Source organism: Meriones unguiculatus, chromosome 8 (genome assembly GCF_030254825.1).
Source record: "Meriones unguiculatus strain TT.TT164.6M chromosome 8, Bangor_MerUng_6.1, whole genome shotgun sequence".
NCBI classification, from domain to species: domain Eukaryota; kingdom Metazoa; phylum Chordata; class Mammalia; order Rodentia; family Muridae; genus Meriones; species Meriones unguiculatus.
The window spans coordinates 11,533,017-11,546,394 of NC_083356.1; the positions used below are offsets into that span (position 1 = coordinate 11,533,017).

The window sequence follows — 13,378 nt, forward strand, 5'->3', positions numbered from 1 at the left end:
GTGTGCCGGGGTCTGAAACAGTCAAGGCACCGAGGAGGCTGAAGGGGAAAATCGTTCCACGTCCCACGCCAGCGGGCAGAGGGCAGCAGCCAGCCAGGGAGAGGGGGTCAAGGTCCGTGCTGCAGCCGGGGCAGGTGGCTGCAGGAGAAGGAGGGAGGGAGGGTCGGCGCGCCTCCGCTGGGCGTCCCGCCTGCCTGACCGTGCCGCCGGGGCGGGGCGCACCGGACCGGCCAAGGCTGACGCAGGGCAGCGCGGAGCCCGGCGAGCGGGGGCAAGGGGCGGTGCCGCCCCGAGTCACCGCCCCCTCCCGCGCCTCCGCGCCGCCACCTTTCCATTCAGTCGCCCAACATGGCTGGAGCGCGGCGCTGAGTCCTCGCCACCGCCGCCGCCGCCGCCGCCGCCGCCGCCGCCGCCGCCGTGTGCCCGGAGCGCGCAGCACCGCGCCCTGAGAGCCGGGCGGCCGCAGGCATGTTGGGCGCCGCGGACGAGAGCTCGGTGCGCGTGGCTGTCAGGTGAGCCGCGGGACGGAGGGACGGAGGGAGGGAGGGGAAGCCGGGGCTGCCCGGCTGCGGGCCCTGGCGGCGCGCTCGCTCCGGGAACGGCGGTGGCCGCCCCTCACCCCGCACTCCCCGCGGCTCGGGCGCCGCCCGCGGAGCCGGAGCCTCCCGCTCGGCCCTCGGGTGAGCGCCGCCAGGCGTCCCCGCCGGTCGCCGCCCTCCCCGCAGGTCGGCCCGGGGTGTCTGTCTGTCTGTCTGTCCCCGGAGCCGCAGACAAAGCGTCGCGCTGACAGCCCCGCAGAGCCGCGCGGCGCGGCACCTGGCCCCGCAGGTGTGGCGCTGGGGGAGGGCGTTGCGGGACACGTCCACCCGCGGGGGTCTGGAGAGGGCAGAGCACGTCAGCAAGGCGAAGGGGTTAGGTGGGCAGCCCGGGAGGCACGACCCCAGGCGCGCTGGATGTTGACATCATACACGCCCGGGGGTGGGTTTTGAAACGCTGGGTGCGTTATAGGGTCGCGGTGGCTGGTGGTGACATGGGTGTTTGATGCTCGCGGGGAGGACGCTGACGGTTGCCCCTGGAAAACTGCAGCATCACCACACTGAAAAATTAATGAAGCATTCATCCTAGACCAAGTGCACGGCTTCCGTCGCTCTGATGAAATACTGTTAACTCATTTACAATTTACATACCAGACAACCTGTCTTCAGAGAAATCCAGAGGTAGTAAACGCCTTCTTTGTTGAAAATATTGAAAGTTACATAATGTAAGAGTTCCTATGGTTATTTTAGCGACGAATCTTTTTTTCTTTATTATTATTATTACTACAAATTATTGACTTTGCAGAAATGGCAGTTTTAGATGCCCGGACTCTTTAATTGTCTTAAAGAATAAAATGAAATTGGAAGGTATTTTGATTCCTTTACTTTGCAGAATAATGAAATAAACACCCAATGGAGGTGATGGTTTTACCGTTCGTTACACTCTGCTCTTGTAAAACTTTGAAAAATTTTATCCTCCTTTTCTGTTATTCCTGGGCTATTTTCCATTACTAGATGAGCTTGTTTTTCCTATCCATCCTATTACCTCTCTTTTGGCCTTAAAATATGAATTAATGAGTGCATCAGGGCCAGAGAAATGAAAAGACAGGAAGGCCATTATGATCCAGTTTTATGAGGAGCTCTGATGATGAATGGTGAAAAAAAATTTCAAAACCACAAAATGTTAATGGAAGCAGAAAACTTGCTTGTAAGAAGCCATTTTTTAAAATAAAGATTTTATTTATTTATTTTTTTAATGTGTGCATCTTCCAGAACGCCGTTGGCTAGTTTGTTGACCATTATATTAAAAATTTACTTCATCAGCAGAAGTAAATTAAAGGTGATCTTGCTTCCAGTGGAATCGAACAATGGTCAATAGGCCTAAGGTGGTGATGACAGATAAATTCCTTACATTACTATGTGTGGTAGCCCAGGTGAAAGATGCGGGTCTGATTTTTGAGGAGAAGGTTTATCTGTCCTTCAGCCTTCCAAATGCCAGGATAACAGGGACGAGCCATTGGGGTGGCTATGAAAACTAACAGAACTTGTTGGCCTACATTGTGAAGGCTCAGCTTGGTGAATCTGGGGTTTTGTTTTTCTTCATTAAATGTGTTGTTCTCTTATTGGAACTCTCTAAACTTATTTTATATAGGCTGAGATAGCTTACGTCCACCTACCATTATAATATTTATTAAGTACTTAGACCAGTGACTGTCAGCCTTTTGAATGCTCCGTGGGACACGCGCTCATGTTATGATGGCCCCCAACTACAAAATTATTTTTGTTGCTACTTTATAGCTGTGATTTTGTTACTGTGATGAATTCTTATTTAAACATTTGTGATTTCCAATGGGTCTTAGGTGACCCCCGTGAAAGGGTTGTTTGACTCCAAAAGGGGTCACGATCCACAGGTTGAGAACCACAGGCTTAAGGACTTTCACTGATAAAATATGAATTGAACATTCTGTCTTGTCTGTCATCCTGATTTCTGAGTTAAAACTAGTAACAATTGTTGCACATATAACATGTATCAGAGTCAAGACAGTGTTCATATGTTTTATATTAATTATAATCTCATTCTCCATAATCTGTGACTTAAATACTATTATTTTTATGTCCATCTTACTGATGGGGAACAGGAAGATTATGAAGTCAACCTTCCAAAATTAAACTGGTAGCAAGTGACAGAAACAGGGTTCCAACCCAAACAGCACTATCTATCTATCTATCTATCTATCTATCTATCTATCTATCTATCTATTGAGACAGAGTTTCTCTGTGTATCCCTGGCTGTCCTGGAACTCACTCTGTAGACCAGGCTGATCTTGAACTCACAGAGATCCTCCTGTCTCTGCCTCCTGAGTGCTGGGTTTAAGGGCATGCAACGGCACACAACACCATGCCCTGCCCAGCCCAGGTTCTTAACACTGAAGCCTGTACAGGCGAGAGACAAGACTATGCCTTGCCAAGTTTTATTCAGCTTGAAATGTCACTTGCTTCTTCCTGATCCTGGGCTTGGTCAATGACAAATGAATAGCATTGGCTGACTCTTTGTGTCTTGATATCCTAGAGAAGATAGCATTCACAAAGAGACGATACAAACTTAACTTTTCCAGTGTCCTCCAACCCAGTCTATCCTCCTGTTTGTGGAAAACTTCATCAGCAGAAGTAAATCTATGCCAGTGTTGTGTCTAGACACAAAATGAACAGAGGCATTTGTCCTGTCTTTGTTGTTTAATGAATAATGGAAATGTCAGGCGATGGAGACTTGGCTGTAAGCCTCCTTTAGGTGTTTGTGTTTTGTTGGGCCCAGAGTCTTGATATTATTGGAGGTTTGGCAAAATAAGTGCCTGAGACATATACCTTTGGGAGGGAAAATGCTGAACACAAAGTTTCTCATTTAGGGAGAATGTTTTTTAGTCTGTTTCTGAGAGAATTTTGGAACTTGAGCTGTCTGTAGGTTCTCTTTCATTGAGAAAAGATATGGACTCAGAAGATACTCCTAATGTTCATCTCATGAGGCAGTTAAAAACCTGACATGGTTAATGCTACATAAGTTGAAGTTTAAATTGAGTGCTTTTTTTCTACATTTATTTTTGGTGTGTGTGTATGTGTGTGTGTGTGTGTACACACATGCACGCCTTTGTGACAATCAGAAAACAATCTGTGGGATTTATTTTTCTCTTTCCTACCATATAGGTTCTGGGGTGCTATCTTAAATCAGGTTTGAAGCTTTGACTGCAAATACCTTTTTACCACCAAGCAATATTATTGGCCCAAATTTAAATTTAAATTTGATCCAGTTACTAGAAACCTTTCCGCATGCTTGACTGTTTTAGTTATATGGATTTACTTCTTCAGCTGGAAAGTTTATGAAGTCTAAATTCCGATAAGGTATTTCTGATGAAATTTTTGTGTTAAAATTAGTATGTGCAATAACGCAGATACACAGGGTTCCCGTCTGAGAAATGAAAGTGCTTATCTCAATAACTTTACCTTGTTTACATGCTAAAATACTTTGAATCACATTGAATTCAATAAAATCTTAAACTTAATTTCATCTAGATTTTTCTCTTTAGAAATGTGACTAGTAGAAACTTTATAGAAACATGTGTGGCTTTCATGTTTACTGGTGATGCTGCTCTGATTTAAACACGAGGAAGCAATATCAAGTACAACTACTCACCATAACATACCTTAGACAGAGAATATGCCAAGTACTGAGCATTTGCTTTCTGTGTGGTTCTATGCACACACATGTACATGCGTGCCCATAGGAACATATGTACATGTAGAATGCTACTTCATAGAACATGGCTGGCTTAGGTAGATGGCATTTATACAAAAGTGGACACTGAAACAGCACACATTTTATTCTTATTATTTCAGTTGTCATATACTGAATTGACTATTTGCTTAGTTAAAAATTGTAAAATCAGTTAAACATTTAAGATTCTTCATGCAAGAGAGGAAGGATTTGTGAGTTGATGTGGCCTTTTCTGTTTCCTTCCTCTAAATGTTAACATAAATTTGTTACTTTTTCCCTTTCAAAAACCTTAGCTTGCAGAATTCTCTAAGATTGCTTAATAATGGAGATTCAGAACGGACCACTATGTTTTCATATAATCATATATGGCAACTTAAATTTCTTTGCTTGGTTTTGCCAGGGCTCTAATATTGGATTAGTGTATAACATTAAATCTATCTACCTTTCTTTCTTTCTTTCTTCCTTTCTTTCTTTCTTTCTTTCTTTCTTTCTTTCTTTCTCTCTTTCTCTCTCTCTCTCTCTCGCTCTCTTTCTTTCTTTCTTTCTTTCTTTCTTTCTTTTCTTCCTTCTTTCGAGACACGGTTTCTCTGTGTAGCCCTGACTATCCTGGAACTCTCTCTCTAGACAAGGCTGGCCTCAAACTCAGAGATCCACATGCCTCTGCCTCCTGTGCTGAGATTAAAGGCATGCATCACCACTGCCCTTTGTTCATTCGTTCATTCATTCATTCATTCATTCATTCATTCATTCGAGTCAGGGCCTCACAACATTGCTCTGGCTGGTTTGGAACTGGCTTTGTGGGCCAGGCTGGCCTTGAACTCACAGATTCACCGACACCAACCTCTTTTGTCCTGAGTGCTGGAATTAAAGGCAGGAGCCAGCACACCTGACCTGAACCACTCTTATGAAGTGTTGTTGCTCAGCTGACCTAAGGGGCTGGGGTGGACAGTCAGCCTCAAGTGTGTCTGTCTCCATTACTGATTTGCAATGTGATCTTCCTGTATTCTTCCTCTGCTTCCCCCACACTGAGGTAGCAATGGAAGCTATGAAGATTATAAAAACCTTTGTGTGTGCCATCTGTTAAATGTGACTTTCATTGGTTAATGATACAAACTGTTGGCCTTGGTGATGCCTCTGGATTGACAGGAAAGAACTGTTTTGAGAACTTCAAACTTGTTTTTTTTTTTTTTTTCTAATAATCTATTTACTTAAATTACCTTTGTTACTGAAGAAACATTTAAGTTGTTACCTCTTTACCTCCTTGGTTATAACATAAATGAATATTTTACTTTTTGGCTAATAAAATTTCTAGGCGATAGCCTGGGTAGACATCCTCTTTACTGTGTGGGAGCAAGATGAATCTGGAAATCACTAGGTAAAGTCAGTTTCAAGATTAGAAATCAAACCCAGACTTCTCCAGCTCCATTGTATTTCCAAGTGTTACATTTTACCTATTAACTCCAGTAAAGATCGCTAGTGGGAACACAAAGTAACATCTGAAGTAGGTATTCTGAAACAGTTTCCTGTTTAGAAGATGCCAAGGTTAAAGACTTCTGGGCAGGTTCTTGACATGGAAACATTTGATGTTTGCGTATTTGTTTATTCTTTGATTCAACAAATATTCATTCAGTGTTTCCTGTGTGTTCACTGCCTGCCCATCAACGCGCTTGAGCCACATGCTTGCTGGTTTCACAGTACCAACACAAAATAGAGCAAACAGCACAGAGTGAAAATGAAAGACAATTGATGTAATTGAGCTTTTTATTCCTTTTATTTTTTTTAAATAATGTTTGAAAAGTTCATCCATTGTTAAAAAAACAGTTATTAAAAATGCATATTCTGGATCTAAGGGAAAAACTAAGTTCCAAAGCCTGTCTGCTAGGGAGGACATTATCTGTAATGTATCCTACTTGATAAAATGAGCATTTCCCCTGTAAGCCTTTGGTTTTGGAAATACTAGAAATGAAAGAGAAGAGACTAAAGAGAGAGAAGGTGATAGGTGATATGAGTTGACAGTCAATGAAATCCTTTTATTTATAAAATGTAGGTTAAGGCTGGAGAGAGATGACTTTTCTGTTAAGGTTAGGCTCACAACCAAAAATATAAAACATGGGTTCATTCTTTTTCTTCAAATATGGGTTAATGACTGCCCTACTTTGCTTTCTATTGCTGCAATAAACACAATGACCAAAATTAACTCGGGGAGTTAAGGGTTTATTTGGCCTGATGCGTCCTGATCACAGTCCATCATTGAGGAAGGCCCGGGCAGGAACTGAAGCAGAGGCAGGGACTGTGGAGGAACCGTGCTTTCTTTCACAGCCCAGAGCCAGCTGTCCAGAGGAGGCACCAACCAGAGTATGCTGGGCCCTCCCAATCTATCACTGATGAAGAAGATTCCCTACACACATGCCCACAGGCCAGCCTGATGGAGGTTGTTCCTCAGTGAGGTTCATTTTTCCCAGGTGACTCTGGAGTTTGTGTGAAGTTGACAAAAACTTACCCGCACATAAGTGTGACAGGTGTGGTGGGAAAGAGCGTATTATCTAGGATGGCACGGGATTTCAGGCTTCATATTTAATTATCATTGCTGTCCTGCTGCTCACACTCCTACCATCTGATCTGCTAATTGGTTACTACTCTGATGTGTAATTATGGGGTAGTGAACATGTACCAGGACTTTCAGTTTAGTGAAGCCACGAAAACAAAAATTACCCTGGAGGTTAATCCCATAATCTTCTCTTTCAATTCTCACCAAGCTTTCCTCCAAAGAATGTAATACTCGTTATCATGGACGTTCTTCCGTAAGACGTACTACAGCTTGCCTGTGAGGCTCTGGCTTAGAAATCACTGTTTCCTGTCAAAGCCACTCATGATCTGGCATCATTCAAGTTTCATTTAAGAAGCAAGGTGCATATTGGCAAAAAAGATATATACTATACATTAGTACAGTTCTAATCATAAGCAGCAAATTTGCTGGTATTTTGGTATTTCCCTTTGGATAGGATATTTATGAACTGTGTTTCATCTGGTTTTTTGCTGTGGATTAACTATTTAATCTTCTCAGAGTATTAAAATAGCTTTCCTGTGGTTGCAGCTTTGTTTCAAGCAAAGGGCAGTCAAGTCGGAGAATGGACTATTATGCCCACTCCATGACTATTATGAGGTGTTGCTGAATGTTTAAGAATTACATTAAAATTCACTTGCCATTTGTTTCTTGAAATCACTGAAATTATGCATTAAACATAGTTCTGGTATTACTAGAATTGCTAGCAAAGTAGACTTTAAAACAGGAAGGCCCTGTCAGGAGGCCATTTATTCAGAGGTAACAGTGGTGGCTCAGAGCTGGAGGAGGCACTAGCTGAGGCCACACACTGTCAGATCCAGTCTCCTGTTGACAGGCACCATGGATTTAGAACTTTGTGTTTTCCTTGAAACACCTAGAAATAAAATATCACATGTTTGATAACGTTAAACACCCATCGTTTTAACACTGGACATACACTGAAACCTTAAATGGGTAGACGAGTGTCTCCACTACTGATGCCCATTACTTTTGCTTCACGAGTCCTCAACTCTTAAGACTTGACTAGTAAGTTTAAGGAGACCCTGCAAAGGTGAGAAAGACCTTAGTGGCAGAAACTTGGCTCTAGAATTTAGAGGGGTGTTGGGGATTTAGCTCAGTGGTAGAGCGCTTGCCTACCAAGCACAAGGGCCTGGGTTCAGTCCTCAGCTCTGGAAAAAAAAATGGAAGTTAGAGGATTCTTACTTATTAAAATATAAACAATCTCAGAAGCTTGTGTTGTAAAAAAAATCATACAAAGTATATTTAGTATTGACATCTAACATATTGATGCTTTCATAATGGCCATATAAATGTAATAGCTAATTATAAAATAATTTAAATAAAATAATAATTTAATTATGAAATAACTTAAAGCATGCCTACCTTTCACCCCCTATGAATTCTAGGCCTGGGGCATATGTTACCGCCTAAGCCCCATCTTGGTTCATAAATGCTTTGTTTTGTTTTTTTCCCCTTTCCTCCAATATACTAAAGAATTATCACACCTTCCAGTAATAATCTTACTTCAGGGAGCATAGCTGGAGAGTAGAATGGGAGAGGGTAGGGTCCTTTTGTAGAGATTGAATACAGAGATGGAAGCCCGATTCTAAGCGCCCTGGTTGCAGCCTGTTTCACCCTTTCCGCTTTTCTCAATCTTATTTCAGAGGGAATAAGTTTGGTTGAAAGGGGAGTTTGTTCATCTAAAATGTATGTATCCCTTTATAGAGAGCCTTTGAGTCACTGTCTCTTAGGGTCACACTCATTTTTCATATTATACCTTCTCCCTTCCTCTACAATAGAATATTGACTCCCTCTTTTTTTTTCTTTTATAAAGAAGATGGTAATGTATTATATTGACAGCATTATTACAATGGAATATTTGGAGATCATTGTTATTATTGACACAAATCAAATAGATATCTAAATGTTCAGAGGTCATCCACACTTTGACCTCAGGGTTAATCTAGGTGGGTGATTGTTTGGCAACATCCTCAGCTTCAGTAAGAGCAAAGACCAAGAAAAGTGTTCAGCTTGGCTATGGATAAATAAGAGTCATGGTCTCCATCAGCCACTAAAACGCCAATGGTAGGCCAAGGTTTGTTTCTTGCTCTTGGATTAGATATCATTCTCAACTTTGGAAAGACATGCCTGTCACTAGCCATGAAAGTATCACAGATCTCTGCATATAGTGAAGAAATTATATGTACACACACACACACACACAGTATATATACAACAAAGTATACAGGTACAAAGCCAACTAGTGTTGTGAATCTCAGAGGTTTCCTTCCAACCAGCAGATATAAGAGGGCTTAGCTCTGTATAGGAAAGATGCTATAGTCCATTACTACAGTGTGGCGATAAGGCACAGAGCATCTCTGTCCTCAGTGTATTCATTCTAATCGTCTTTACTTTTTGTATCACAATGAATTTATTCATCACATGACTTTTGAATGTCAGTTATGTTCTGGTAAAATATTGTGATAGTAAATGTTAATGAGTAAGTGCTAGTAAGGAAATGAAACAATAGGATCTATCCAGTGATAGATGATCAGATACCTGTTGACGTCGGGATTCTCTCCTGTGACGAACTTGGCCTTGGCTAGGTAGCTTCCTCACTTACTTCAGGGGATTTAGGAAAGGATCATAGAGATGAAGATGTAAAAGCGCTTGGAAAGTGGTTTGCCATAGATGCAAAATTGATATTAGAGATGAATTTGGTAGGGTTTCTAGGTCGTTTGTATTACAATTTCTAGTGAACAGCTTAGTCATTGTAACTGTGTGATGCACTGATGTGATGCATCACTGTGTGATGTTCTTGATTGTTCTCTTGGTTATTTTTATCACTGCGAATGGTACAACAATGCATAAATATATCCTAAACCTCTCCCTGCCTAGCCTCCCAGCTTTAAATACATAACCACATACCATCCTACTCTGCTATATCTATTTTTTTACGAGTTTATTATACTCAATTTTAGTTCTTTCAATTGGCATAGTTTTGAATAGTTTGTGTGTATGTGTGTGTGTGTGAGAGAGAGAGAGAAAAAAAAAGAGAGAGAGAAAGGTAACTATCATAATAACATTTTTTTTTTAGTTGAACTATTGTTAATTTGCTTCACATAATGTAAGAGGATAGGGACGAAATTAGATAATAAAATTGTGAGTGTTCTTTTTGGATGGCTTACCCCCGAGTTTTGAAACTATAGCTAATGTTTTTTTTTTCTTCCATGCTTTTTTCTCATGGATGTTGGCAACATTTTTTCTCATGGATCTTGTACAATAGATTCAAGAATACTTTAGGAGGTAAACTAGTAGGGCCCGAGATACCCGTGTCACACTACTCTTTTTTGCTTGTTCGTTTGCTTGTATTATTGCGTGTGTATAAATGATGCGTTTGGAGACTTGGGTGGACATCAGAGGGTAGCTTTGTAGGGTCAGTTGTCTCCTTCCAACTTTATACGGTGTCTGGGAACCAAATTCAGGATCAGGATTGGGCAATGATTGCCTTTCCTGAGCAAGTGCCTTTAGCCTCTGAGCTGCTCGACTCGCCCTCATAAACGCACTTTTCCTGTGTCCATTTTCTCTGGTATCTGGAGAGGATGCTGTGATGAGATGCACAGATAGAGCCATGGGAAGCCCTCTCTGTGGACATTTTCAAAGATCTGTACTTAGAGACGGGAAATGCGTCAGTAGCTCTTTCACATCTGATTATCTCTAAGTCAGTTTTTAATCTTATAAAGAAATTATTTTACTCATTTTTCTCCATTGTTGACGTCATACCACATCAACAAAAGCACTGAGGGCTGATGAAGAAAACAATGTGCTGTAGCTCCCTGTCTAATACAGTTACTGTTAGGATTTTGGTTTATCTCTTTCAGTCTATTTTCATATGTGTTTCTCTGTTTTCCCACCTCAGTAATAATCAGCATGTATCCTTTGGAGTCTGACATTTTCACTGTAGAGTGGATAAGAATTTGCCAGAAACTTGTATTAAGAAAGCATATTTTAAAGATAAGTTACCTTCTTTCTTTCAATAATTTAATGATAGATATTAAATTCAGTAAATTAAGCAGTAATTTAATCAGCAAGCATTGTTTAACATGGCTATAAATTCAGGAACTGTGCTACCTCCTGTTATTGCTGATGATGTATGTTTACTGGCAGTGGCTTTACAAGTGACTTTTTCCTGGGGGTCAAAGGTTGGGGATGCTGCTCACCCTGAGTAGGCATGCTGTTCAGAGAAAGATGATAATGAAATATGAAAATTGATGATTAATTTGAACTTTTCACTTATTCCCGGATCAAGACATATTGTATCAGGGTATTATAGATACTGTCCTTAAATATTATTCTAAACCAGTGATGGTGAGCCAAATATAGGATTTTAACTAGATTATGTTCCTTGAAAACAAGAAATGTTTTAAGGCATTTCCTTAACTTTCCACCTCAGTTTAGTCCAGGGAACTTTGGTTCCAGCAGCCTTTGTCCACCTAGCTTGCATCTGTCCTGTCCCAGCATGGAAGTTGTGCATGACCCATTGAATTTGAGATTACAGATCTCATTCTTGGCTGTTTGGCCTGTTGTGTAAGCTTCCTCAACGCAAATGTGACATCTACATCTTTGACTGTCAATTTATGCAGCACAATACGGTAATGTATTACATGTTGAACTTTCATTTGCCAACGGACCCTTTAATTGGCAGTACATCCTAGTTGTTCTTGGCTTTACTTTAAAATTGATTTCTATACAAGTGGACCTTACACCTCCCTTCTCCCCATTCAGTTCTTGTCTTTGAGTGTAAAATTCCCTTAGTTAGCTTTACTTCATAATTTTATATTGTTTTTTCCCAAATTTTTATTTTTCATATTAATTAAAGTTTATTTACTATGTATCCCAGCTGTAGCTCCCTTCCTCATTCCCTCCTAATCCCCACCCACCCTCCTTGATCTCCTCCCTGCCCCTCTCTAAGTCCACTGATAGGACATCTGACCCTAGTTTATCAGGTCTCGGGATTGGCTGCATTGTCTTCCTCTGTGGCCTAGCAAGGCTGCTCCTCCCTCTGGGGTGGCGGGGGCACGTGGTCAAGGAGCCAGCCACTGAGTACATGTCAGAGACAGTCCCTGTTCCCCTTACTAGGGAACCCTCTTGGATACTGAGCTGTCATGGGCTATGTCTGAGCAGGGGTTCTAGGTTATATCCATGCATGGTCCTTGGTTGGAGAATCAGTCTCATTTGTTATGCATATCATATCTTCATTTTTTTTTGTTCTATCTTTCGCATGTATTCTATGACTGTTGATCTCAACATTGAACAATTCAAAGACTATTGATGATTTTGGACTTTTACATTTGTGGCATTTGGTATCTCTTAATACTTGGATCACATTAATTCTATTTAAACAATGGCATCAGGATGTTTGAATTTGTGAGTGGCTGTGATCTATCAATTTGGTTGGTGTCACGGTAATGCTCGTTAGGCAAGATTAGGAGGGGTTGGAGCCTCAATGAACTTGTCAGCCTTGCTCATTCTTAATGTATGACACCTGTTCCTGTTCAGAAGCAGCAGGGGCTGGAGATGAATGGAGATGACTCAGTACAGTCTGTTAAGGTGGGTGAAGACCTTTTCATCCATGTCCCAAGATTTTCACCCATTTCCCTAGAGTGCTACAAGTGAAAATGACATGGCAGTGCCTCCATAAACGTGGACCGTCTATGTGGGCGAAATAAATGAAAACAATACAGAATATGTTTGCTATGAGAATTAAAGGAATAATGTGTTAAAATCTCATATTGTTTGCACTTATTGAATGTGTGCATGTGTCTGGCACCCTGTAGGCTGTAGTATATTTTGGGATCAAAGTCTCCTGAAATCAAGAAGCTGTGACTTTGATATGAAAATAGTGTGAGACGCATACACAGACAACCATACGCATGTACTCTTGAACAAAATTCACTAACAAGTTGAATGGACCTTGATAATGGAAAACAAAAACATTAACATTAATAAAATGAAGTGACATTCGTTTTCTAATATTCAGTGATTAGAGTTAATAGAGAAACTTGAAAACTTTGGTCACGTCTAAACTGTGCTTACCTTTGCATAAATATAAAAATAATGGTCTGACTGGCTTCTGTTGTAGCCTTATAATGTGTGTGCAGGGGCAGCTGGCACCTTTTCATAAAGCCGGCAGTACTAGGCCAAGATACCTATGGAGTGCCGTTGTTCAGTGAGAAGCTGGCCTGTCTAGGTCACTCTTTGCTTTTCTCAAAGAAATGCGACTGATTGGTGGTATGTCTTAGTTACTTTCCTGTTGCTGTGAAGAGACACAGTAACTAAAGTTTTAAAAGAGTTTATTGTAGCTCAGGATTCCAAAGGGTTGGTTGAGGTCCATGGCCATCATGTCAGGGAGCATGGCAGCAGTCAGGCAGGCCTGGTGCTGGAGCCATAGCTGAGAGCTTACATCTTGATCCACAGGCACAAGACAGGCAGGCAGACACACACACACACACA

At 41.5% G+C, this 13,378-nt stretch overlaps 1 protein-coding gene across 21 annotated transcripts in view; it reads left to right on the forward strand.

The window, feature by feature from the left end:
- The first annotated feature begins 335 nt into the window (after positions 1-335).
- The window catches only part of Kif21a (kinesin family member 21A), a 115,741-nt gene continuing 102,698 nt past the window's right edge, over positions 336-13,378 (forward strand). For all 21 annotated transcript variants that reach the window (XM_060388797.1, XM_060388798.1, XM_060388801.1 and 18 more), the window contains exon 1: positions 336-512. In XM_060388797.1, coding sequence (XP_060244780.1) covers positions 469-512 — 44 coding nt within the window. In that variant the 5' untranslated portion in view covers positions 336-468. The remainder of the gene's footprint in view (positions 513-13,378) is intronic.